This window comes from Argentina anserina, chromosome 7, assembly GCF_933775445.1.
Source record: "Argentina anserina chromosome 7, drPotAnse1.1, whole genome shotgun sequence".
NCBI lineage: Eukaryota > Viridiplantae > Streptophyta > Magnoliopsida > Rosales > Rosaceae > Argentina > Argentina anserina.
The window spans coordinates 23686138-23713986 of record NC_065878.1 but is presented as its reverse complement, the minus strand read 5'-3'; the positions used below and the strand labels follow the sequence as shown (position 1 = coordinate 23713986).

Here is a 27849-nt window from a genome sequence, read left to right as displayed (position 1 = left end):
CTTCACTAAGGAGTCTCCTAATATACAGTTCAATCCCTCACTACCCATACTGACTTATTAGTTCCTGGACTCATGCCTTTTGGCGCCAAGCAAAGAAAGATGCGACTACAAAATGAATCTTGTGTAGATATACACCATATATACACACCAAGTCACCAACCCAACTCATGAATACTGAGAATTCTAGGATATAGATACAAGAGTCAGTAAACCGGATTTGGCTGGTACCATATGATGATAGAAAACTAGAAAAAGGCATTGCAATGCTATGAGCAGAATTTTACCAATTTCTTGTAGGGTGCTTTAGAGTTCATAGCAGCTTTAATGTTTCTAGAGTTTAAGGTCTGATTTCAATGTTCTCGATGGTGTTAAAGTTGGCGTAGAGGAAAGGTATGTGGATATGGTTTCGGAAAACGATTATGTGCATGAATATCACTTCAGACAGTTGGCTGTGGAGTCCTGACTATATAATGATTATAATCAGACACAGCAAAAACTAAAGCTTTTTCACCAAAAGAATATGAGAAGCAAATAAATCCACAATCTGAGAACTCAATGCAATGCAAATATTGATAACACAGATTCAAAAGTGTCGACAACATAATGTCCCCACACCCAGTATAGTTTTTCAAAAATGAGCGACTAATTCGCAAGCTGGGACACATTTGGGGAAAATGATGGTGTGGCTGCTCCTGAAGTCCTGCCAACACCAAAATACTCGTGAGATGAAATCGAAGTAGCAATCAATGGAATAAAGGATTACATCTCAGAGTACAACTTTAAGTGCCTTTACTTACTATCTTCTGTTGGAGGTAAATGCAGAATTGGTCATCCTGTCAAAGTAACAACACAATATACTCAGTAAGCAATACAGGATATATCTCCACCACAATCTAAACTACAGTATGTTTGAAGGTTGAGAAGCACACCTGCCATGCTGTTTCCCAACAAAACTTGAGCTAAGCCGACCATTGGCCATCGATCTATCCAGAGCTCCATTTCCACCATTCAGAGGTACAGATGACTGGCCGGGAGTAGATTCAGAACCGTTCAATTCCTTAAATTTGCTCAAAATCTTTACGTTCGAGAGACCTCCCGAAACCCCAAAAGATACACCATTTAATTGCTGATTCTGCTTCACAGACTGCAAGTGAGTATTACTTGCATTTGGAGTAGCAGCAACCTCATTTTTGGAATCGATAGACAACATCTTCTTTAAGAAGTACGTCTGTGCCACTGGAGTGACAGCCACAGAAGGCAAAATGAAGGGGGATGATGCTGCTCTAGCAGCAGCAACTCTGGCAGCAGCAGCTGTAGCTGCTATCATCTCTTGAGCTCCTTCACGCAGCTGAATATAGTCCCCCTCAATCACAAATAGCTGAAAAAGGCATTAGGGTTCTCATGAGATGATAAACAACCAAAAACATGTATACATTTTGGAATTATCTACAGAACTCACTTCAGTATGAGCAGCAACGAAGTCATTTAGCTTTCCATACTTTTTCTTGTAATCATGCCAGTGTAAAGGTGCAAGCATCCTTCCAAGCCTATTTGGCAGCTGGATTTAGAGAGAAGTAACAATTATTAACTAAACAGTTGGTACTAGAAACATAAAACGGTACACTCGCTACAGATATTCTGGTAGGTAATAGGTAAGCTCACCGTTGAACTGATTCGAATTCTACCACCAGCTGGTATTGTCCGAACCATGCAAGCCAACAATGACCTTTCATCTAGGAGAGCAGCCTCTGAAGTCCTTCCCACTGATGGTGCACTAATGTGCCCCGTTGAGGCAAAGGATTCGGGCAAACCTGTATTAGGAGTATTATTCCTTGCATTTTCATTGAGACTGACATGGACCGCAGTGTCAGGCCTTGAAGAATTGATAGGGGAATTTGGTTTCTCTGCCGTTAAAACCTGTTCGTCCAAGCCATGATCAGTCAAGGTCTGAACATTCTGCTCATGTGCCTGTTCACATGTATATGAAGCTGAGTATTTAATACTTACAGCTGAAAAGCTGATACTCTGACCAGCTCCAGCCAGGTGAAAGAAAAAAGAAGCAAAAGAAAATATTTTCTTACATCGGTTTCACTGGTCTTCTCAAGAGAATCCAATGTTAAAGAATCAGTAAATTGGGAAGAAATTTGTGGCAGGCTCTGATCAGTTTCGGGTGAGATCAAGTAACTGCTGTTAATTGACTCAAGAACCTGAAACAAAATACATACTGTAAATCCTGCCCTTTTAAATTACTTTTAAGGCACATAATCATTGACAGAGCAGTACCTGTACTTCCACGGGAGAAGATGATATTACAGGTTCAGGCTCTGCCCCTTGGCGAATTTGAACATCCAGATAGTCTTGATGAAATGGTTGCCCATTAACAGAAGTTTCATAGTTATACTTTGCATCTGATCTCATCAGGTTTTGTTCATTATGGGAAGATGGAGGTTCAGTTTGTGTAGCTATCTGCAAACTCTCAGGCGGAGCCTAAATAGAGAGAATAAATAATGTGAGTAGTTCATTAAGGCTAACAGATAATGATTATAATGATATTAGAAAAGAGATATTTGATTGTCAGCACCTGTTGGTTCTGCCACTGTTGGAGAGATGACATTGCAGGTATTGATTGAAAATTCCCCACATGTGATTGAGGTACCTGTGGTGGCATGGAATGGGGAACCCCAGGTTGATGCAGAACAAATGGATGCATACCAGTCACCTGTCCAGGTGAAAGAAAGGGAGGCATCCCAAGTAGTGATGAAGGACCAATTGGAACACTAGAAGCATGGTCAACCTGATAAACCATAACATTCAATGTTATGGACGAATAAAGAAAAACTAATTTAAATGAATCAATAGGACCAGGTCAAAATCAAGTTTGATGTGGTTAAAATACCTGACTTGATGCATTGACAGTTGAAGAAAATGATGAAACGTCTTCTGGATTTCCATTTGGGAGTGCCCCTGTATTTCCATTCGATGTATTCATACCAATCTGGTTTCCATTGTTGCGACCAAACTGAGATGCCTCCTTTGATGTTGAATTTGCCACACGTGATTCATCAGTGTAAGTTCCACTTCTTTGTCTGGCATCAGCTAATTCAAGTTGAAGCTGTTGGACGGTATGCATATGATGTCTCTCCATTTCTGCGAACTACAAATTTTCCGAAAAGAGATATTAGATTTGTAACTTATCAAAAAGCAATACCACATTCTATTTAGGTATAGCACACCCACACTTGAGTATTGGTGCTTGAAAAAAGTAATACAATTATATTCACATATGCAAAAGGATCAGCACTTCGGCATGAAGAGAATAACTTATGATTTTTTTGTGAGCACTAAAGACATTTGCAAAGTTGTAGTGAAAGAAAATTTAAAATACAATAAAGAAAATAAAAGTAACCAACCTGTCTTTGACAACCAAGCCAGAACTGGTTATAGTGTTCTGTATGTTCCCGCAACTGATTTTGGAGTGTAGATGACTGCAAACCATCCATTTCTTGAACACGAGCGATCCAAGCTTGGGCTTCGTTCAGTTGTTCATCCTTATATAGAATGGCTTCTTCAGCAAGCCTATGCTGAATTTATGATGGCTATCAGGCATTGCTTCGCTATAACTAAATGACGCATGCAACTCCAAGTAAAAAACATCTTATTTGTTCCATCTCTGTCACTTATTATTTAGTCTGGCTTTTTGTTGACAATATCTTTAGAAGATAGATTCAATTATTACCCAAGTAGATATCATCAATCAGAAGCTTTTGTGAATTCCTACATCAGTAAGACCATAAAGAAATATGATACAGATGCAAATGAACAAACCTGTTCCTGCAACTCAATAAGTTGCCTCTCTTTTTCCTGAATATGATCTTGAAGATCATGTAACTGCTGTATATGCTGGGCCCTTTCAGCTTCAGTATGGTCACGCTCTCTTCTGCAATAAACACCAAACTTTTATACTTGTTCTTATAATCGATCAGCATTTATTCATACAAATGAACTACAAAGGTCTTATATTGTGCAATAAAAAACATATAAGTAAGTCTCCACACTCATTGTAAGTAGCATAGCTGCACACATATAAGCTTGAACAACAAATGTACATATGCTCTTCAATAAGACCTTAAAATTGCAGAAGATAGGCCTTAAACACATGGACCATTACCTGAAATTTGCTAACTCTTTATTCTGTTCTCTAAGAAGACCCTCTTTAGCCCAGGCCTGAAACAAAGATGAAAGTGGCTAAAAACTACAGATTACTCAGCCAAACCAACCAAGAGATATTTCATAAGCATTTGACTTTACCGCTTCATTATCTAACTTGGTAGCATGTAGTTCTCTATCTTTTTCTTCTAATTTTCTCTCCAAATCAAGTATGGCCTGCTCCTTTTCATGGAATTGCTCCTTCAAAGATTTGAGAACTGCTGTTAGTTGCTCATGGAAGGTGGGAAATAGTACACGAAAAAATCAAATCAAGCAAGCTAACAGAGCTTATGTACAGCTACACGTTATGAGATGCTACAACAGCTCTACCAAAATATCAATACAATCTAAGAACAAGATGATCTATTATCAAGCGAACCTGAAGCTTGGAAGCAGCATTAGCATGCTCCTTTAGTTGAACATCGAAGTTATTTTGTATCTCCATTATCTCAGACCTTGCAATCATTTGAGCTCTAAGCTCAGTCTCCATATGCTGAAGTTCCTCTCTTTGTCTGGCAATATCATGAAGCCGCTGCTGCAAGAGGTCATGGTCCAAAGTTCCATCAATGGAGATCGAACAAAAATCTACATCAACTGGCTCTCTTCCCTGCTCCACCACGAAAAACAACAAATTATTTCCGCTTCATTGAATCTTTGGAAACTTTTACTACTAACACCAAAATCCATACCTCATATATTGTTCTCTCATGAGAGTGGCCTAACTTTGATCGTTCCAGATCCTGCGTATGAAAATATTCTCGGTTCAAGAACAATAACTACAAATGCACAACCAGAATCACACAGAAAGATCCCAAACTGGCACCTAACCCAATGTTACATACAAATTTCTACATTCTTAACTAAAACTCAACTCAACGGAGCCCAAGAAGCTACAAGGTGCATCTGTATCAACTTTATAGATCACCATAATCTCTCGTTCAAAAATTGACCAAACATGTTAAACAGTTGGATTATGTGAATGTACCAAACACATTACCCACTGATCACAATGTGATTTGCACACCAATAGTTCACGCAATCTCAATTACAACACAAAACAAATAAACCCTAAAACCTAATCAAACCCAGTTCTAAAAAGACCTGCATTTTCAAATTTCATTTAGTTAAATCTAATTACAATGACAGTAAATAATAGTTAAAAACTAGAGCTTTAAAAATAATGGTGTGATTTTCTCACCTATACTTCCTCACATTCTCAATTGCAATACAAAATCTCACCAAAAAAAAAAAACACATAACAGATAAACCCTAATCTCCAATCCAACTGAAGCCCAACCCAATTCAAACCAATTTCAATTCGCTTCAGCTCAATTCACATTGCTCAATCCCAAATAAAATCCAATGCCATATTCAACTAAGAAATTCCAACTACCTCATCGCGATGCTCCGACACGGCGCGCCACTGCTTGCGCGACTGAGCTGCTTGCGTCATCGCCGGCATCGAACCACCGCGCGCGGCGGCCGCAGCCTCCATCAAACAGTCCAAACCTCCCAACTAGCTCTCACTGGACAGTTTTGCTTCCGGAAACCCTAGGTTTCGTTTGAGCTCGGACAAAGACGACGCGGATACAAGGCCCTCAGGAATTTCAGGAATTAAAGAGGCGAGTGAAGCCGGAGAGGTGAACGGAGATGAGGGGTTGAGGGAATCGGAGACGATTTGGGTGGTGAGTTTTCGGATTCAGGGGTTTTGGAGGGGTTGAATTGTAATTAACGAATAGCTGACGAGAGAGAGAGAGAGAGAGAGTTTACAAGAAAGCGATGCTCCCGCCATTTATAGGGCAATTTCCCAGCATCATTGATTTTCACGGCTCCCGGTGGCGCGTGTAATATGAACAGTATTTCTTATTTCCTTTTCATTTATTTTTTTTAAGTAATAAAACATAACTCAGTTACGTTACACTAAAAATTCAAACATTAAAGAGTTACATTAAGAATTCAAACATCAAAGAGCATCTAACGTTTTCATAAAATCCGTCACGGACGGTTCCATTTTAAATCAACCCTCTTAAAAACAACATACCAGCGTCGTAATCATCGATGAACCTATTTAAACAACTTTTATTAATATATAACGTTACATTTGTGATATCGTCAAAGTCTCAATACTTGTTTAACGCAACTTGTTGGACTGTGTAATCTCTACTCCATTGGCCAAAAGTAGCTAGATGAAGTATGATCTCTAAAGAATTATACAATCTATATTACAGTAGAGTTCATTATCTAATGTGCAACAATGTATGACATACACAATTGTGTGAAGTGATAGAGGGGTGTCATAACATGCACTTTTGGGTGTGGGGTTAGTTTGTAGAGGAAAATATTGCTGCATGGCGTGTGATAGAATTTTTGCTAATATAATGCATACCCAAAATTGTTAGTCGAAGTTCCTCAACTCACAAATCCACAATAAATACAAGTAAACAACATTGTCAGCATTGGCCCTAAGTTAGAATTTTCGCTAATATAATGCATACCCAAAATTGTTAGTCGAAGATCCTCAACTCACAAATCCACAGTAATACAAGTAAACAACATTGTCAGCATTGGCCCTAAGTGACCGATATATTGCAATATGAGCAACACAACCATCAATGTGATTGATTAACCATTCCAAATCTTCTACTATTAGTCTATTACACTTGTTTTACAATGTAGCATTCCTGACGAATTCCATAGTAGAGCTAGAGCACTGAAGGCCTGAAGCCTCAACCAGTTTCCAGCAAACCCAACAAACTACATTGTTCTCAGACTAAAGAAAACAAACTACATTGTTCAATAGCAGTACATCATCTCTAGTTCTTTGTGAACTCCACAGATGGATCTAACTTCACCAGTTGTTCATAAGATCTTCAATAGTCAACGAACTGCAGTAACCTGATCACAGTACTCACTTGCATTTCCTGCAGCAGCTTCTCCCTCCAACTTCCTTGCACAGCAATAGACTCCAATGAAGGGCATCCAAGCGCTAGGCGCTCCAAGGTAGATCCACTAAAATCATCAGACAAACAACCAATTAGATTAAGCGACCGCAAGCATTTGTGACCGATAAATGCATCAATCCTTGCAGACGTGAGAGAACAATTTCCGATCTTTGGGGTCCCTCACCCGCCTCAGGATTTGGCCTAGCTCGTCATCTCCGAGCACTTCCATGGATGACGGCCGACAGAGCAGTTGGGATACTCTAAACTCTACTCTCTGTTCTGTTTGTTATTATATTTATAAATTATAAGTCGTGTGACTTTTTATAGACGAGTGTATGCACCAAGTCTTGTCTCTCCTTCTTCTTCTTCTTCGTGTAGTCGTCGTCTTCTTAATCTAAGCCGAACACCAAGTAGCAATGGCCCAGTTCTGACTACAACATCTAAGCCCATCACGGCTACTTCCGGTGAGTTTATTAACACTAGTGAAGATTCATGAGATTTGTGCGAAATTATAGCATCGATGTTTTATGAATTCAGCAATTTCCGCTAGCGAAGCAGATCTTCATCTGAACCCAGTAACATTCTTCTGAGAAATTAACTTGTTTGGTTGGCTATTTGAGTTTGAGTCACTTTTGGCCTTCTGGATGTTTGGATTTGAAATGTTGAAACTTTTGATGTACATGACATCACTACTTTGCTGGTTGGTTAAACTTGGATGAAACATAAACCCTGAAACAAAATTTAATGACAAACTGTGTTGTTGCTTATGAAAGTAAGTTGTGCAGTGTAGGTATGTGTTTATGTAGAGATTGATAAGACTGTAGAGTTGCAAAGAACTAGTATAACTGTAGAAGTGAGGGAGGGATGTATTCGTCGAATAGAGTTAGGTAAACAAGTTGTGTTTTTGGTAAGAGAACTTCAATCTGCCTCGTCATACATGATTCAGAAATTGAGAATGAATGAGATACTGCATGAAGGATTAGCATTTCTATGTTTCTTGTCTTGGGATGAATTCACTGATAGAGTTTCATTCATTGTTCACATGTCTTGTCGTTCGATTCTCCTTGCATACATGTAGTTCTTTCGCTGCAGTAAACCTCTATATTGGTGTTTGTTTGATTATTTATTTACTGTCGTTATTTCGACTTTTGATTTCAGAAGTGGATTCTAATTCTAAGGCTCGAGTAATAATGGTTGAAGAAGGGGAAGATAGGATCAGCACTCTACCAGATGAACTTGTCTGTCACATACTTTCCTCACTTCCAACAATAGATGCTGTCAGAACCACCGTTTTGTCTACAAGATGGAAGGACAAGTGGACTTCTGTTCGCAGTCTTGAGTTCAGCGACGAACATTTCATTGACCACCCTGAACGCTTTCTGAGTTTTGTTAATCGTGTGCTTCTGTTTTGCGACTCATCATCAGAAATCTGCAAGTTCTCTATTCTGGTACTGGGGATTTGTATCACATTATAGGTCAAACTACTGCATCTTATCTTGATGATTGGATTTGCACTGCTGTGAGGTGTAAGCTTGTTGAACTAGAAGTTTGTGGTTTTAATGGGCTTCAACCATTTAAGATGCCTGGGAGCCTTCTGATGAGGAAAACAATCAGGGTTTTGAATTTGTCCAAGCTTAATACTTATCTTTCTTTTGACCCTCCTACATCAGGATGTTGTTTCCCAAGTCTGAAGTCTCTACACGTTGAACTTACTCGTGGAGACAACGAGTTGAACAAGCTTATCTGTTCCTGCCCTGTGCTTGAAGAGTTGACTGTATATGGAGTGCTTGGATCTTTAATTGACTCTTGCCATCATGTCAAGGTCTATGCGCCTGAACTAAAGACCTTGATTCTAAGATGTGAGGGTGAGGGTAAGGGTTTTCCTATGTTCCATGCAATGCTCAATTTGTATATTGATGCCCCAAAGCTTGAAAACCTTCATATTGAGAAGCCTCTTCTCCCAATTTTGTATTTGATGAATGCAAAGCCATCCCTTGCCCCTATTACTTTACCAGACCTGGAACAGTTTGAAGTAAGTATATCTGAGTTTACTGAATGTGGAGTTAAACTTGGACATATTCCGCTCATTCACAATCTCACAATCAGGCTTCTGGCTCAGATATCTGAGGTTAAATGTGTGTCTCTCTCAGCTCATGTTTTGGAGGTAAGTTGCCTACTTAACCTGTTTTTTGTTTTTGTTCTCACTTGATTAGTCTTAGACTCTTAGTTGTTTTTGTTCTCAAATCTGCTTTTTGTTTGATCAATACTGTTCTTTCTGTCACCAAAGGCTCGTTGCCTCCCTGCTTTTGTCAATTTGACCCGATTGAAGCTTGTTCTTCTTGATTGCATTTACTGGGAATTGATAGCAGATTTGCTCCACAAGACATTGTCTTAGAAGATGAAACTGAAGGTGACAAAAAACAATCAGAGCTTCAATGGAATCCACCAGATGTCGTGCCTGCTTGCTTGTCGTCACATCTCAAGACCATCTCCATTCATGGATTCAAGGGGCGCCAGGCTGAGATGGAAGTCGCAAAGTACTTGTTGAAGAATGGTAATCTCTTTAATAAGTTGACAAATTTTTCGTGTTTCAGAGGGCAGAGACTTGTGAATTGAAATTTATGCAGATGCAATCACTGAAGGTGTGCTTCAAGAGATTAATGAAGGCCTGTTATTGATAACTTCCCCAGTATAACACACTTCCTGGTGTCTATTTCAAGGGCTGCTAATTCAAACTGTGCAAAGTTTGATTTGGTCACCTACTATTTGATTGGTTGCTACCTCTCAAGTTTGGTTCACAATGACCTGTGGATGTGACTTTAGTGAACGAGCTACCTGTAGTGATGGGTTTTGTGATTGAAATCATAGAATACTTAATTAATTAGTTGTTAATTTTTTAATTAGAAACAAAATCAGCAGCGTTGTATTCAAGAGATGGTTTTAGAAACCAAGTGATGAAGATCTCGAAGCTGCAACAACAGAATATGTTTGCAGAATACAAAATGGTTTGTGGTAATATTCTATGAAAAACGCGTTTTACATTGGGACAACTTTGATTAATTCTCCTTAATCCCCATGTTTGAATTCTTAATTAGCAGCCACATTCTGGTAAACTCTAATTAAGTCTGGTACACCCGGCCCTAATACTGACACAGTATTCCTTTTCACCCTTAGAAACTAATTAACGAAATCGAGTTTGATTTTCTTGATTGGTTAATTCGGGTTGTTAATATACGTAACATGTTTAGAAGTTCATGACTTGAATATGATGTCACAAGTGTTTCTTTGTCCATGATCTTGAAAGTGTACTTGGAAAAAAGAAAGTTGATACATAATCATTCTGAAAATATCGGGATAGCTTAAGGATTTGGCAAAGTTATTTTTATGGTGAAACGTATTCTGAGAGTCCATATTCCTAAAATGTGGGTTGATAATATTTGAACATGATCATCATTTCAAATTTGAAGCATGTCATGTCAACTATAATAAAATTAGAATGTGTGGAGAAACAATAGTTGATTTTCCAATATGGTTACGTACACATGTGGTTTTGTAAAACAAAGAATCAAAGTTTTCAACATCTAACTATTATGAATTCTATTGCATGAGCTTTCATTTAATAACGTGTAGTTGGAAAAGGTCTATCTGTTCTTAAATGCATAAGAGTGAAGAATAAGTGATTCAAATGGAGTAAAGTCTTACGATGAAACTTCATTATCTGTTCTTATATATGTTATTTCTAGCTAGTATCCTCTAAAAAAAAATTGCTAGTACATTTACATCCAAACCCTCAAAATGTGATCATAGACGACTTATGTCGTGTTACGTAGTGATTCATCATAGTTCACAAGTGTGATTTTTATTTAAAGTGTTATTTAACACATGGGTTTCACATCTCCAAAAGAATGTTCTCAAATTCACAACTCAATTATTTATATCGCAAGAGATGAAAATCTGGCAAGTCAACTAATCGAGATAACAATACACTTGTTAGGTGCACATAACGATATGTTACAATATACTATTATTTCATTGTGTAATCGCATGTCAATCTGATAGTAACTGTTTATTGAGAATTAGAAGTAAATTTACCGACCACATTTTATTTGCCCATTTTATTAAACTCATGTCATGTGTTTTTTCTCAACTAAAAGTTAAATAACAATTGAGCAGTTGGACACATGTCATGAGTTTATAAGGGTGAACACAAGGTGAACAAATAGAAAGTGATCGACAAATTTATTTATTTGAGATCATCCCGTAACACAATAAAAAACACATTAATCAAAATATTTTTGATCAAATTCCGTTTTAATCGATATACAAGAATCATTAACTCTACTCAGAATCGTAAGTAACTCATTAATCTCTTCCTTATACTTTCTTAATCGCATCAAACGATTCACTAAAATGTAGGAACTCACCTAAATGTGATCCCAATATCAAATGTAGTCCTTATATTATAGACCTACACTCGAGCCTAAAACGATTAAAGCCAACGACCCCCCATGGTTAGCTGTCCACATTAAGCATTACATTACATTTACATGTACAGTATAATAGTAACTCCAATATTTATTCAAAAATAACTTTACAAACCCAAAAATTAAATAAACGCACCAAAACATTTCTAACACGTTCTCTCTCTTCTCCACCATTTTCTCACTCTCTCTCTCTCTCTCTCTCTCTCCTCTTCGCGCCTCCCTAAGTCGTCACCGTCCGATGCTCCGACTTTGACCGCCGTCCAAATCCGAATCCTTCAACTCCGATGGGGCATTGCTGCAGCAAAAGCTCCGCCGTTGCGGTGGCCAACAACAACAACTCCAACAACAACCACGACCCCTCCACCTCCACCGCCGCCGTCCACCACTCCAAACACGCGCCGAGCCCGGCCGCCGGCGATGCGAGGAACACTCCCTCCCACTCATTCACCGCCAGCCCCTTCCCGAGCCCGCTCCCGGCCGGAGTCGCGCCGTCGCCGGCCAGGACTCCCGGGAGGAAGTTCCGTTGGCCTCTGCCACCTCCGTCCCCGGCGAAGCCGATCATGGCGGCGTTACGGCGGCGGATGGAGCCGAAGAAGCCGCCGATACCGGAGGAGAATCATCAGGCGGTGGAGGAGGAGGAGGAGGAGGGAGGAGAGAGAGGGCTGGATAAGAGCTTTGGGTATGGGAAGAACTTCGGGGCTAAATTTGAGCTGGGGAAGGAGGTTGGGCGAGGGCATTTTGGTCATACTTGCTCGGCGAAAGGAAAGAAGGGAGAGCTTAAAGGTCAGCCTGTGGCTGTCAAGATCATCTCCAAAGCTAAGGTTTGGATTATACTCGCAGTATATACGATGTTTTCGGAGCTTAGTAAATTGGTTTATGCTAGTGGGAAAATGTGTTATTAGCTATATAAGCATTACCGTTTTAATGTGTGGCATTGTATTGGTTTACTGAATAAGTGATTCGTTTCAGATGACAACGGCGATAGCTATTGAAGATGTCCGCAGAGAGGTGAAGATACTGAAAGCATTATCTGGACATAAGAATCTGGTCAAATTTTATGATGCATTTGAGGATGCCAATAATGTCTACATTGTCATGGAGTACGTATATTTTTTCTGTTAGTCTTTTGTGTGTGTGTTTGTGTGAGTGTCAGCCTAGTCCTTAAAACGGAGAAGAATGAACATATTTGTTGGCAGATAAACCTGTTTTCAAATTTGATATGGATCTCGCTCATGCTCACTTTCAGGTTGTGTGAAGGTGGAGAATTACTGGATAAAATTTTGTCCAGGTAGAATAATATATTTATAAGTTGATTATTGAAACATCTAGTTGGGCACTTTCAGATTTATGATTTCAGGTTGGTTTATTCTCAATTACTCATTGTGGCAGGGGTGGAAGATACACTGAAGAAGATGCTAAAGTTATTATTGTGCAAATTCTAAGTGTTGTTGCCTATTGTCATCTTCAAGGTGTTGTGCATCGTGATCTAAAGCCAGAGGTACAACTTAATTCAGAGTGTGCACTTCTACTACTTTCTTGCATTTGGATGGAATACACGTTTTGCTTTTCATCTTCGATTCTCATCCAAACAATTTATTAATTACCTGTCATTTGACTGCTTGGCAGAATTTTCTTTTTGCCACAAGAGAAGATGATGCTCCAATGAGGGTTATTGATTTTGGTCTCTCCGATTTTATTAGGCCCGGTAATGCACTCACATACTATTTTTTTTTTCTGGCTTCAACATATAATGTCTCACAACTTTGATTCATGCCTTGGACTTATTTTGTATTAGCTTCTTGCTTTTATCCACAATTATGTAGTGTTTTGTCATTTTATTTTCCTCTGAAGCTCTTCTGCATCATCGATTGTTCTGTTTGTTGACAACACCCCTTCTTTGTTTTTTTAATGGCATGTTGGCAATACTATGGCTATATTGTTTAGAAAGTAATTACACAATTTTTGTTTCTCTGAATATTACTTAGTTTTCACTTTTCAGACAACAATTAGTTTCACTTGTGCAGATCAGCGGCTCAATGATATTGTTGGCAGTGCATACTATGTTGCACCTGAAGTGCTACATAGATCCTATAGTGTTGAAGCAGATATGTGGAGCATAGGTGTGATAACATATATATTGCTATGTGGAAGTAGACCTTTCTGGGCACGAACTGAATCAGGAATTTTCCGATCGGTACTAAGAGCTGATCCTAACTTTGATGGTGCACCGTGGCCCACAGTGTCCCCCGAAGCCAAAGATTTTGTCAAGAGGCTTCTGAACAAGGATCACAGAAAAAGAATGACTGCTGTTCAAGCTTTAAGTATGTCAATTTATAATGTTCCATACGATCTTTAGTAAATTTAAAATTTATTGATGTCTTTTTTCCTAGTCCCTTATTGATTTGGCACACTAGTTTCTCCTGCTAGTTGCATGATGTGTAGCTATTTATTGGACTCTATATGTTGTCTTCACAGCTCACCCATGGCTAAGGGATGAAAGACGAGCTGTGCCTTTAGATTTTGTAATCTATAAGCTGGTCAAGTCCTATGTTCGTGCCACCCCTTTCAGGCGTGCAGCAATGAAGGTAACATGTATTCACAATAAGATTTGCTATCCCAGTTTCCCAATTCCCCAGGAAGGTGGGAAAAGAAAAGAGGTTACAATTACGAGCTTAGCCTGCATAGTTGTAGAAGTTGCACATGTTTTAATGATACAAGGCATGTATGAGCCGTGTCTCTGTGTTTGTTTGTTGTTTAGGCCGGTATTTTTTCTAAGCACTTTCTTGCTGTGCCAGGCTCTTTCCAAGGCTATAACAGAAGATGAGCTTTACTATCTGAGAGCTCAGTTTACACTCTTGGAACCCAAACACGGATATGTGTCCCTCGATAATTTCAGAACGGTTAGTCATGATTATAACATTCTCTTTTGTGGTCCTCTTTTGTCTATATTTGAGCTTTTCTTATTATTTACTCTATATATTTAACATATTTCAGTAGACACTTTAAGATTATTTATTGTTCATGTTCTCTTTATGACCTTTCCACATTCTGGTGAACTAACATGCAGGCTCTCATGAAATATTCAACTGATGCCATGAAGGAATCGAGGGTTCATGACATCATAAATATGGTATGAGATCTTTCACTTTGGTTTCATTGATGCGCATATCCCATATATGTTTCTCACTTTCGTCAGCTCCTATAGCAACATATCTGTATAACATGTGAAGTTGAGTGTGGATCTTTAATCATCATTATGAAATCGTTGTATTTTCTGTTTGTGGTTTCCGCATAATGATCATAATTTCTTATTTTCTTGGCCATAACTCATAGATGGAGCCACTCTCACACAAGAAATTGGACTTTGAAGAGTTCTGCGTTGCTGCAATAAGTACATATCACCTAGAAGCTCTTGAAGGGTGGGAGAAGATTGCAAGTACAGCCTTTGAGTATTTTGAAAGGGAAGGAAACCGGGTCATCTCTGTTGAGGAGTTGGCACAGGTACGTGCATCACTTTTGCATAACTTACATTGATTCAGTTTCAAACATGTAAACTCAAGGAAAAGTTTAAACATTATGCAGGAAATGAATTTGGGCCCTACATCTTACTCTTTACTGAAAGATTGGATCAGAACCTCTGACCGGAAACTTAGCTTCCTTGGATACACCAAATTTTTGCATGGTGTAACAATACGTACTTCCAATACTAGACACCGATGAAAAGAACAGAGGATATATAATTTTTTACATATCTTTTTTCTCAGAGCTTTATCCCTTTGGACGATAAGGTGAAAGCTGTGTGTCTTTAGAAGTTGAGATTGAAGTAATAGGGGTCTATTCCATTAATGTGTGATTGTATGTAAAAAAATTGTAAAAGATAATGTGTATATTGTTGTACACTTGTACAAGTGTTTAGACTGTTGAGATCCTTCAAGGCAATACAAATCAAGAAAAGCCTTTGCATTTACCATGTGGAATTTAGAACAATCGTATTTTAATGTCAACTCTCGGACTTTGATTTCAGTGACCAGAGATGAAGACAGGTTGTACTTCTAAGATGGCTACATTCTTGTTGTGTTTGAGTTGAGAGCTGACTTGAATTGGCGTCTGATTTTGTGTATCCAAAACCAAATGATAAACTATAACCAATTGGTGCTGGATCGAGCCACTTTCATATTCATGAAAGCTTACTTACCAAGACTTTGCCAATACAAATATGCTAATTGCTTGCGGTTTCAGTCGACCTCTGTAAACCAGTTCATGATTCAAACCTGTTTGAAATAAGAGCACGTTCCATGCCCCATTGACTCGTTCATTCTTTTTTACCTCTTCAAAAGTTGAGAATCCAGAATAAACAAACCACTCTACTACTATTAGCATCCGAAACTATGGTATTGGTTGGTATACGAAAGCAAAACAATAACAAGTTGAACTCAATACTCAAAATACATTCTAACATGTTGTTTTAACTAGTACGCGCGCGCAACTCTTCCTAGTTAATTTCCTCAATTCCTCTTAAGCTTAATTTTAGTTTTAATTGATTTGCTCATAGGCTTGATTCTAGTTTTGATTGAATTCCATTTAAGCTTGATTACTTTGATTTTGATTACGTATTTAAAAAGATACGGTCATTCATAAACTCGAATATAACCATATATGGTTGTCAAGACCTTTCACCATCAAAATTAAACAAATCAGAACAACTTGATCTATCAAAACTCTATCGATCGATCATTAAATTTGAAAGCTAGAAAAAGCCGAGAATATTTCTTGATAGACTCCGGGATAACCATTACGATATGCATTAGCCAATTCAACAAGATACAAAACCAATCATATATTCCTATCTTAAGAGCCAAGATGCCATATATGCACCACATAAAACCTTGACCCTCTTACAAGATTTCCACATTGTTAAGAAAAGGAGCTGCCAGCTGATGGCTATTAATACTTTTATGGTTTTTACATCAAGAATATTAGAAAGAAAAAGAAACAATGATGAAATCAAAAGCAAAGCAAAATCAAGAACCTTTCTTTTATTGATGAATAAATCTTCAAGCAATAAAACCAAAAATAAAAACCCCTACTTCAATGATCATAATTTTTCGTCATCATCCTCAAATTTCTAAACGAAATATCGTCCTGAAGATATATATAAAAAGTAACCGCAGGACGTAGTATTAACAGATCAAACTATGTATGAAATCACACATATATATTAAGCCTTAAAACACCACACATGGTGATGATGGTGGTGGTGCTGGTCGTCGTTGATCGCCGACTTCTCCTTAACAATCACCACTTCAACGGCGAGGAACTCCTCCACATGGCAGGGGATGGTGATCGGACCGTCGTGATCGAAACCGTACTCCTTCTCGGCTTCATTGAGCAGCTGAATGAAGAGCGGGTGGTTGATGTGAACCACCGGAATCACAAACCTTCGCTGCTCCTCGCCTTGGCCCACCATCACCGCCATACACCCTTTTGGGATGTCCGTCGCTTCCTTCTTCAGAAACTGAAAACTCAGCTGGTTGTGGTGGTGGTGGTGAATCTTGTCACCACCGCCGCCGCCGATGAGCCCCATTTTGGCAAGAAAGTATGAAACCGCCCTCGTCTTGACAATCGTGGTTGAAACACGAAAAGAAAAGTCGAACCGGTCTGAGTTCGCCGGGTTTGCTTCTCCTAAAACTAAACTAATCTAAGTTGTCGAGGTCTGTTATAAGAACACAGAAAAAGGCCAAGGATCGGAGGCAGAGATTGCGAGCTTGAAGATGGTTAAAGCAGAGTCGGTGAGGGATTTGGGAATGTTGCTCATGATAAACTATCACCAACAACCCACATATATGTCGAAAGAAGAAGAGAGAAAGATGGAATTCGAGGTTTTTGGAGAAGCAGAGGCGTAGGGTATTTATACAGTTGGTGAGCTACGCAGGTTGATTCTAGGGTTTGCTTACCTTATACAAAAAGGTAACTATTGGCTTCTAGATAAGAGATGAGAGTTTACGCGCAATTGGTTCTGTTTTTATACAGCTGGATAATTAATTATTAATTACTCATTACCATGATCTCTGGCTTATGATTTGGATTTTGATTTATTTGGACGCTAACTAAATGGTCATTAACAAAAATACCAGTTTTAATCAGCAATAATACGTTTTCTTCAAGAAGAATTCAAATAGAATGAAATTATAAGAGAAAACTCAAATCGCGAGCAGCTCAGCCATGTGGCAACTAGTGGCACACGCCTCGCAACGTCAGCAAATATTGGGTGACAAGAATGTGACCCACAATGAGGTGTCATGTGCAAGTCACCTCTCAAAGATTAAAGAACAATTAATTGGCCACTAGAGCACACCATTGGGCGTTTGAATGACTAGATTTATCCGACCCTCAAATTGTGCCTCACTTTATATTAAATCTTGAATGAGTGTTAGACCATTACATTAATTTCTTTTTATGTTCACGCTTCTTAATTATGTCTTTAGCGATCAAAAGTAGATTTTGATATGATTTAACTCCAATCAACGTCTAAAGTAAGTAAATTTGTGTATAGTGTTCCAAATCTTATGAACTCATACTCAATATGTTACCCGCTCTGTTCGAAATATCGGCGATATGGCCGATATATCGCTGATATTTCGAATCCGATACGATAAGAGCATATCGGTCAAAATTTAGCGGTCAACGCAAAAATGATGGTCAACGGTCAAATATTGGTCAAACTTTAATTTTTTATTATTTTTTTCAATTTTTGTTTAATTTTTTAATATTTATTTCCTCTTTTTTTTTGAAAAAATTATATTTTTTTCATTTTTTCATATATATTTTTAATTTATATAAATTTTAAATATATATGATGAATTTCAAGTCTAAATAATCATTCTTAAATACCTAATTTTATTATTAGATGTCGTTCATGTACTTTAATTGTCATTAAATCAAGTATTTATTTTCTTTAGTTTACTTAGTACCGTTTTTTTAGTTTATTTGGTACATATTAAAGTATAATTTTATAAATTTTATTGAAAATAAGTAAATCCGATAAAACTGATATATCCCCCGATATATCGTTTTACCTCTCAACCGATACGATGCCGAAAATAATATTTAGACCATTGGTTACCGGAGAAGACTGCGACTGTAAAACCTCTCCCCTACTTATAAATTTATCGTGAACTCATGAATGAATGAACATGTCCAAATATCCATGTAGACATCCATCACCCCAACGTCATATATGATTATTTTTTTCTGAAAGTTATATTAGACAAACTTTTTATATTATACTAACACAGCACACCCACCTACGTATTTCATGAAGGGCAAATTTTTTTGATAACCACCACCTTTTTTAAAATTTAATTTAAATAAATATATTTAATTACTATATTAGCCCCTTTTATTAATTCTATCCTTAAGTATTTTAATATATACGGGTTATTTTGGTTAACAAAACATGTTTTGACCAGCAAGCTATATTATATAGGGTTCCGACCTAGCTCAAATTTAGGACCGGATTATGTGCCAGATATGAATGCATAATTGTAGTAAAGAAAGGTAATTGGGAGCAATTTTCTATTGTGCTTATCCGTAGAGATCAATGTGCTCCATATATGTTGGACCTTCAATGTAGATATTAAGTTTAATCATTAGTGTTTTGCTTAGTACTAATTAGCCCCACAAGATAGGAATGGTTTAGCTGTAGTTCCACATTTGTTCAAGTCAAAGACTCAAAGGCAATTAAAAAGTTATTCTGGCTACCTAGAGAGGGCATCCAACGGTCAAGAACATTTCAGTAAGATGCTCTTTCGCTTTCGTTTCCTTTCTTTCTTTTCCTTTCTCCCAACTTCTTTTGAACTACGACGTACAAGTTTTACTTTCAAAAACGAGAATTAGAAAAGCATTATTATTAAGTTGAGAAATGTATCATGAAGCAAACGCCGTAAACAAGCATGCACAAGTTTCCTAGCCTGTTGTGTTTAGAGTATTGCACATATGTATTACACAACTGCATACGTACGTGATTGATCTAGAAAAGATTGAAACGAAACATAAGAACATTTTGAGGATTGCAAGTTTTAAGTTTTTCCTATCTAACTAGTGTATATAGAATGTAGAGAAGGGAAGGAAAGGCAAAAGATAGAGCTGTAAATTAATCTAAGGGTGGAAGTGTGTGCAAGCAAGTACGTAATTGAAACAATTCCGATTAGAAGCAAAAGGAAAATATCAAACATATCAATAGTATGCTTCACATTTTCCTCTATTTCTTTTAGTCTCTCCCAATCTATACTTGCTACCAAACAAAAAATAGAAAGAAAATAAAATCTTCCGCCGAGGAGTGACCAGAAAGGCTCTCATGATTCTAACTAGAACACGATCAACATCGAAGTATTCATGTTGATAATTCGAGAACTTCACTTAATTAATCAGACGAAATTTTTATAATGAATCAGACGACGCTTTCATTTTCATCTTTCCCTTCATTGTTTCTCCCCTTCACTACCTCTACCTGTGGGTTCCAACGGCAACTTTCACCTCCGGCTGCCAGGGAGTCGGCAATGGGTTTAAGGACCAAAATGCCCTGCCCCACGGCGAAGGAAACAAAGGTGATCAAAAACACCACGAATGAAATTGCCGCAAATGCGGGCTTGTCCGGGTTCCACATGACTGACAAACCTAGCAGAATAACCTGCACCGGCAATGGCACCAATACCGTCACCGCAAGCGCGTAAATCCTCATCCTCAATCCCTTGTTTATCACCAACGACAGCACCTTCCATAATGAGAACAAGAACCACATGAAATATGTAGCCGCAAAGACACCAAATATCACGGTGCTCAACAAAGGGTACTCACAAAACGCCACCATTTTACCAGACTCCACTGCTTTTACCATGGAGCTCCGGGTGAAAACCGCCGGCAACGGTAAAAACATCTTGTCTATTGGCGAGAACAAGAAGAATATCTGCACAATTAGCAATGGAACACATGTTGACAGAACGAAAATGATCGCCCACGAAACATTTGGAGTCTTCTTTTTGATCGAAACATCAACAAGGAAGAGCAAAGTTCCCAAGAAAGCTGGCTGGAAGAACCCTAGCGAGACCACCACGTGTACCTTGCAAAATTTGTCTTCTTCTTCGAACCCCTCGACTTTGAAGAAGGTTGAGAGGAAGGGATAGCGGCCGTAGAGATAGGTCCGGCGGAAGGAGGGGAGACGGAGCAGCTCATTGAAGGACCAGAAGATGACGAATATGACGAGGAGGAGTCTGACGGTCCAGAGAGAGTTGAAGTGCTGGAGGTGGTGGGCGGTCCGGGATTTGAAGCAGAGGTGGAAGATGAATCCAAGAGAGAGAATGGAGAGGAGGAGGAGGGTAACAATGAAGAGTAAGGTGATAAGGTCGAGGGCGGAGTCAATAGGGTATGGATACTTTACCATGGATCGAGTAGTTTGAGTTTTATATAAACTCGAATGGGTGTATATGTCGATATCGATAGATAGAAATGGTGAGAAATTCAGATGTAGCTATCGATATCGATACACAGCCTGGGACAATGAGTACTATTTGACCACGTCTACGAAGACAATGTGGTCGATGAGGATGACAATTTTGATGAAGAATAATGGCGGCAATAGCGGCGGAGGAACTGGTTGCTGCAGAGGAGGTGAAAGCGGGGGTAGGAGGTGGAGATTATGCATGGAAGATGAGGAGAATCAAGCAGACTATCGATGTTAGGGTTTGTGTAGTGTTTGGGGTGATATTGCATCAGTTTTTTTTGTTTGCAAGGTCGGAATTTCGGGGATGGGGGAGAGAATAAGATAATGCGTTACAACTCCTCTCTCTCTCTCCCCTATTCCGGCCTGCCGGCGGGAGACAGGCTGTGGGAAAGGGCAACAGAGAAAGAGAGATGGAGGTTTTGATTATTTTGGGTGTTAGAGAGAGAGAGAGAGAGAGAGAGAGAGAGAGAGAGAGAGAGAGAGAGAGAGAGAGAGAGAGAGAGGAGAGGAGAGGAGGAGATCAAATGAGACGTCTCCTTTCATTTCGGGATTATACGTTAGAAAAATTAGAAATTATGGATTAATTAAGACAATCTAATTTCAATTTCACACCTTGTAATGCTCGCTAGCTAATCCTTAATTATTCTATGTGAACAATATATATATATATATATATATATATATATATATATATATATGTGCCACTATGATCTGGACTCTGGAGTACTGAATTTGGATATGAGTTGGTAACTTGGTATAGATATTGAATAAGGAGCAACTAGCTAGGGGCACGAGCGGAACCAGGATTTGAGTCTAGAGGGGTCGAGATTTACACATGTACGTAACAAAAACATTGGTACATCGTCGTTTTGATTTGGAAGATTATTAAAATCTTTAATTGAACGTAATAATATCATAAAAAGTCTTAATAACAAAATAATTATGATTTTTATATGCTTTTTTCATTAAACTTCTGTTTCAAACCCCATGCAATATTAAGAAAACCTACACTACTTGGAAGCTTCATATATGCATATTGATTTTATCATGCAATTAACTGAATTCAATAAAGTTCTTTCTTTCTATCTATATATGTTAATAAACTTACGTAAGATTACATGTACTGTGAGATTACAAGCTGACAATGTGGGCAGGCGGGGGGGGGGGGGGGTCCAAGAATTGACTAGTTTTCCTTGTATATATGGCATATTAGCTATACAAATATGGGATATGCAATTATGCAGGGGCGTCCGGACCCTGCCAGACTTGCACATAGTTCCGCCGCTGGCTAGGGGCTAATTACAGTAAGATTTGAAGTTCTGAAACCTACGTAACATTTTTATTATTTCTTTAATAATATTTTTTTTTTTGAAAGGGGGAAACCCCATTAAGAATTATTCAACTACAAGATTATATCGAGAGGTACATAGAGCCTATACATAATACATCGAGTAAACATACACGACTCCTTGTATAAAACATCTTGGATAATCACAGGTGTCTCCTCAATCCAAATATTATAGCAAGGCGAACTAACCTATTAACATTTCTATTAATTTGAAAGGTGTAAAGTTTGCCTGGCCGATTTGGTATTCTATAGGTCATAATTTGTTTGCATTTAGGGTTGGTATGATCGATAAGATTCAGTTTTATTTGAACTATGGCCCCAGAAATTCCAAAATTGCCGTTAATAATTAGATATATAGCTGATAATGAAGTTGGATTGATTGTCCTACAGTCCTAGGACGGATTTGCCTGGCATATTCGACGCGACTCGTTTAAGAATACCAATCAAATATTTGACATCGGTTTCATCTGAAAGCATTTTGAAACTAATCAAGAAACCACGTAGCTTGGAACCAGCTAGCTGATAATGCTAGAGGAATGGAGTTGTAACATGTATGGAGTCTCAAATTCTTGCATAGATATGTCAATAATCGAATTTTTTTAACTATATAGATAGAGAGATTTTCTCAGATGCGGACGTCTGCACCGTGTGGATTCGGCGATTCCGGCAACCGGCAACGCACAATGACGGTGCAAATGTTTATAGCACTGGTCCACAGCGGTCGAAATCTCAAAATTTTCGCACGGTGCCCAGAAACTTGAAAATGTAAGATTCGGGCCGGCGTGGGCCAGCGCTGCAGCTCTGGCCGACACACATAAAAGCGCCGGGATGGAAGGAGTGCGGCCGACACCGTCCACGTTGTCATCATTTGCCGCTGGTTTCTGGAATCGTAGAATCCACATGGTGTGGACCGTGCAGACGTCCGCAACTGAAAAGCTCTATATATATATTTATTAGTTTCATAGAGCGTTTTTTTACTTCTAAAACTTGTCACACGCTTTCTTATCTAGATAAAGTTCTCTGTTTTTTTTTTTTTGGTTAAACAGATGCAATTCTCTTCCTATAGCACCAAGAACCGAATTTTGAACCATGTACATATGTAGGTATTGGCACTTAATTTATGGATCCAAGTCTATGATATATAGTGAATTGTGATCAACCTTAGTAGGCCAGACTCCAGAGGACTGCAAGTGATATGTGTAATAACCCACGTTTTCAAACAATATTTGAATTTAATTAAATTCTATTGAGTTGTGAAGTTTGTTTTTAAATCGAATTTGAGTTGTTAGCAATCGTTACGAAACGGAAACGGAAGCGTTCCGAGAACGTTTAATAAGAAAACGTTACGTTTCCGAACGAATTTATCAACTTTCATTTCGTCGCTCGGTTGTGAAAACTTTCTTCACGGAAGTTGTAGAGCTCGTCGATACGAGTTCGTGTATATGTGACGCGTTCGAATCGGACGTCGGAAGTAAAAGTTATTAACGTCGGAAGTTAGTTTCCGATTTGGAAACTAGTATAAATAGATAATTATGGGATTAGGGTTTCCATAATCAGAAACCCTTTCTCTCCCTTCTCTCTCATTCCGCCGCTCTCCCTTTCTCTCTTCTCTCTCACTCTCCCGACCTTCTCTCTCTCTCCCTCACTCGGATCCCTCTCGCCCTCACCGATCGCTCCCCCTCTCCCCCTCACCGATCGCTCCCCCTCTCCCCCTCACCGATCGCTCTTTTCCATCTCCCTCTCACTGTCACCTCATCCTCTCCCTCTCACCGAAACCGCGCGATTCACAGTCGCCCAAAACACTCCACCGGTGAGACCAAGACTTGAGCTGCATCACCATCATCTCTCCTCACCCCTAGTGCCTCCGGTGACACAATCGGCTATTGGAAACCGCGACAAGCACCGCCGCTTCTCAACTGCAAGGCCGCCGGCACCTCAAGCTCATCAACGTCGATTTGACAATCCAAAGGTTCGAATCAAGGTGAGGTTTAGCTAGGATTGGTCATTGTGATGTTGTTGTTGTAATTGTGGATCGATTTGTGGTGTTTTGGTGGGGGATTGGAGGAGGAAGAGGAGAGGAGATACCGCCGCCTAGAGGCGGCGCGTGGGGAGGCGTGGGGTGGTGTAAGGGCTGCTTAGGAGCGGAGGGAGGAAGAGGGGAGGAAGGAGGACGGTTTTGGGGTGGTGGTGGCGCCACACGCGCCGGTTTTGGGCTCGGCGCGTGGGCCCCACGCGCTGCCGGCCGGAGGTGGCGCGTGTGCCACACGCGCCGCCATACGAGGCGGTGTAATTAGTTTTGAATGAAGGGGTATTTTGGTAATTTACTGTGTACGGTAAACGTAAATGTAATTTTTATTTACTGCGGTAAATGTAATTAAGTTTTACCTACGGTAAATGTAATTATAATTTACTTTCAGTAAATGTAAAAAGTAAATTGTAAAAAGGGTAATTTAGTAAATTTTATTTACTGAATTTGTATTTACATTAAATCGTACGTATACGTACAGAAATACGTATTAATATTTATACGTACAGAAATACGTATTAATATTTATACGTACAGAAATACGTATTAATATTTATACGTATAGAAATACGTATTAATATTTATACGTACAGAAAATACGTATTTAATATTTATACGTACAGAAATACGTATTTAATATTTATACGTACAGAAATACGTATTAAATATTTATACGTACAGAAATACGTATTAATGGAGTATTGTACAGTAACCGTGAATAGTGAACAGTGAACAGTAACTTCGTATAACCAAATTGCTGAACAGTACCGTATATTACTGTTTTGGCATTTAAAGGTTTACGAAACGATTCTAAATTCTTGTTTTATCTTTTTAAGGTGATCGCTAAATCGAGGAAAGGGATTATTATCGGAAATTGAGGAATTACGCTCAAGTCAATAAGGTGAGTAAAATCTCACTGAATTACGAATCTACCCTCGTGGTGATTCAACATTTTACAAGTGTGTTTATTTAATGAATTACAACATGTATATAACTTAGTGGACTACGTATATATATAGTATAATGGTAATAAATACATATATATATATATATAGTTCATTAAATTACATACTGTTATTAATTCATTAAAAATAGTCATTTCGGTGACAGAAAAATTGTGCATGTGTGATTTTAATGGTACGATATGATGTGAGATTATCGTACGTAATTTTTCAGGTGTTTATGAAATATGACATGTATAGGATATAGTGGACTATGTATATATTGTATAAATGGTAAATAAATACGAATATATATATAGTTTGCTATGTAATATACTGTTATGATTTTTATTGTGGATATATCGTGAAAGTTTTAAAACGTACAATATGATGTGTGATTATTGTACGTGATTTTATCACGGAAAATGTGAAATATTGTGATTTGTCTTCGGACGTGATGTGTGGTACAATATGATGTGAGATTATTGTACATGTGAGGCAAGTCGGAACCTAGCCTTTGGCCGGGCGAAAGTTACGATACAGTTAGAGCTCTAGTCTGTCTGCCATAGTACTGCATGAGGTAACGGGTGGTTATCTGATCATGGGTACTCAGCTTGTTTTGGATGTTGGGTGGCGGGTGGTTACCCAACATCAGCGGTATACTAAGTGAGGGGTAACAGATGTGTACCAGCGCTCATTAGTTACCATTTTGTGAAAGTATTAGAGTAACCAGATGGGTTGCTCGTTTTCTCATGATTTTCATTATACTGTGTTGATGTGGAGTTGTGCCTTTTATGAGACGAGAGTTATTTTCATATTTTACTCATACGAGCTGTAAAGCTTACCGGGTTTGTGTTGCAATCCCGGTGCACCAATTTCAATGGTGTAGGTGATACTTCCGCAGGTGCTGAGTAGTGGTGATTGAGTGACGACTCCGAAGACTCGAAGTCGATCGCATCCAGTCGTGGTGATGTTCCAGCGTGGATTTTGTGTGAGATTTGGTGTGATTTTATTTGTGAGGTTGTTGTGAGGATTATACAATTCCATTTGTTATATGTTGAATTATCATTTGGGTTTGTAATAATCGGCTTGACTGAGTTATATTTTAAACTCAGATGTGATCCGCTGCGACATTAAAATGATTTCGATTTCATTGAGATTATTTTGTGTTTAACGATTTTAAGATTTTGAGTTTTGAAGCTCGGAATTTTAGGGTCGTTACAGTTGGTATCAGAGCCTAAGTGCGTATTTGGCGATTATCAATATCATCCGGGAGCGATGATCCGACTGCAGGCGGGCCCCCATCACATGCTCCTCGGTATTGATATGTCGTCGGGTACGCGAGAGTGTTTTAGGAGCCATACCTAATGGTTTGGTCCTCCGAGATGTATCGTGATGATACTTCGATGATTCATCATATGCTGAAATTTCATGTTAATACCTATTGAATCTGTTTTAGTTGAATTCGAGATTTCACAAGTGTTGACTAAGTGTTTCGTTGTTTGAAGGTGATGAACGCTGATAAGGGCCGAGGACAGGGCCGAGGACGGGCGAGAGGACGTGGTCGAGGTAGGACCGCGGGCCGAGTCCGCAACGTGGAGAACCTTTATGAGGAGGCTGCTCCACAGGTAGAGCGGGTAGGCCGAGGTCGAGGTAGGGCCACAGGTCGAGTCCGCAACGTGGAGAACCTCTATGAGGAGGCTGCTCCGCAGGAGGAGCAGGATGAGCCAGCTCCTGCGGTTAGAGATGACGGTCGAGTGTTGAAGCTGATCAAGGATATTAGTGCACTGTCAGCTCCGACATTTCATGGGGGACTAGATCACATGGTAGCTGACCATTGGATCGAGGGTATGGAGACTTATTTTGAGATGATAGAGTGCACAGAGATTGAGAAGAGAAAGATAGCTACATTCTTTCTCAAGGGTGATGCTCTAGATTGGTGGAAGAGCATGAGACAGATTGTGGATGTGTCTACATTCACATGGGGAGATTTCACCACCATATTCCAAGAGAAGTATTTCCCAGCCTCAGTACAGGAGGACTTAGAGTTGGAGTTTCTGGCATTGGTACAGGGAGACATGACCATTAGAGAGTATGATGCTCGATTCTCGCAACTGTATCGGTATGTCAGGCCTATGGGTGCGACTGCTTTAGCTCAGAAGTATCTACGTGGGCTGAAGCAAGAGTACAAGACCATGATATCAGTCCTTTGCCTGACTTCACGGGAGCAGATATTTGAGAGTGCTATGAGTTTGGAGCAAGCAGAGAAGACTCGAGCAGGTGACGTGGGGAACAGAGATGCGAAGGGGAAAGGCAAGGCAGTCTATACAGGCAGCGAGCACTCAGGGCCGAAGGATAGGTCATGGAAGAGGCCAAGACCCCACTATCAGGCCCCGACAAGGG

At 39.1% G+C, this 27849-nt stretch overlaps 4 protein-coding genes and 1 pseudogene across 6 annotated transcripts; 2 read left to right on the top strand and 3 right to left on the bottom strand.

Annotated features, from left to right (window-relative positions):
* Nucleotides 1-497: 497 nt before the first annotated feature.
* Nucleotides 498-5960, bottom strand: LOC126801826 (uncharacterized). Of its 3 annotated transcripts, none has more exons than XM_050529290.1 (16): nucleotides 5600-5960; nucleotides 4896-4946; nucleotides 4586-4813; nucleotides 4309-4407; nucleotides 4169-4224; nucleotides 3826-3937; nucleotides 3411-3581; nucleotides 2897-3154; nucleotides 2582-2794; nucleotides 2284-2487; nucleotides 2082-2207; nucleotides 1663-1917; nucleotides 1460-1558; nucleotides 930-1378; nucleotides 798-833; nucleotides 498-700 (listed from the first exon to the last, which is right to left on the bottom strand). In XM_050529290.1, coding segments are annotated over exons 1-16 (2460 nt in total). In that variant the 5' UTR covers nucleotides 5702-5960; the 3' UTR covers nucleotides 498-699. The 3 variants fall into 3 exon arrangements, 2 of the variants coding, with proteins under 2 accessions (XP_050385247.1, XP_050385245.1); XM_050529288.1 differs by having other exon boundaries at nucleotides 500-700; nucleotides 1663-1968; XR_007672884.1 differs by having other exon boundaries at nucleotides 502-652; nucleotides 690-833; nucleotides 1663-1968.
* Nucleotides 5961-8338: 2378 nt separating this feature from the next.
* Nucleotides 8339-9764, top strand: LOC126803867 (putative F-box/FBD/LRR-repeat protein At5g22670; annotated as a pseudogene).
* A 2034-nt stretch (nucleotides 9765-11798) lies between these two features.
* LOC126802111 (CDPK-related kinase 4-like) lies at nucleotides 11799-15595 on the top strand. Its single transcript, XM_050529662.1, has 11 exons — nucleotides 11799-12453; nucleotides 12602-12732; nucleotides 12879-12920; nucleotides 13022-13130; nucleotides 13259-13337; nucleotides 13657-13953; nucleotides 14108-14217; nucleotides 14428-14532; nucleotides 14700-14762; nucleotides 14966-15133; nucleotides 15215-15595. Exons 1-11 carry the CDS (start codon nucleotides 11917-11919, stop codon nucleotides 15350-15352), a joined length of 1779 nt encoding a protein of 592 aa, XP_050385619.1. The 5' UTR covers nucleotides 11799-11916; the 3' UTR covers nucleotides 15353-15595.
* A 1047-nt stretch (nucleotides 15596-16642) lies between these two features.
* Nucleotides 16643-17557, bottom strand: LOC126802127 (auxin-responsive protein SAUR32). The gene has a single exon (XM_050529682.1). The coding sequence runs from the start codon at nucleotides 17214-17216 to the stop codon at nucleotides 16851-16853; it is 366 nt and encodes a 121-aa protein (XP_050385639.1). The 5' UTR covers nucleotides 17217-17557; the 3' UTR covers nucleotides 16643-16850.
* A 2299-nt stretch (nucleotides 17558-19856) lies between these two features.
* On the bottom strand, nucleotides 19857-21541 carry LOC126802122 (uncharacterized). The gene is made up of 2 exons (XM_050529676.1): nucleotides 20751-21541; nucleotides 19857-20597 (listed from the first exon to the last, which is right to left on the bottom strand). Exons 1-2 carry the CDS (start codon nucleotides 21069-21071, stop codon nucleotides 20082-20084), a joined length of 837 nt encoding a protein of 278 aa, XP_050385633.1. The 5' UTR covers nucleotides 21072-21541; the 3' UTR covers nucleotides 19857-20081.
* Nucleotides 21542-27849: the final 6308 nt, after the last annotated feature.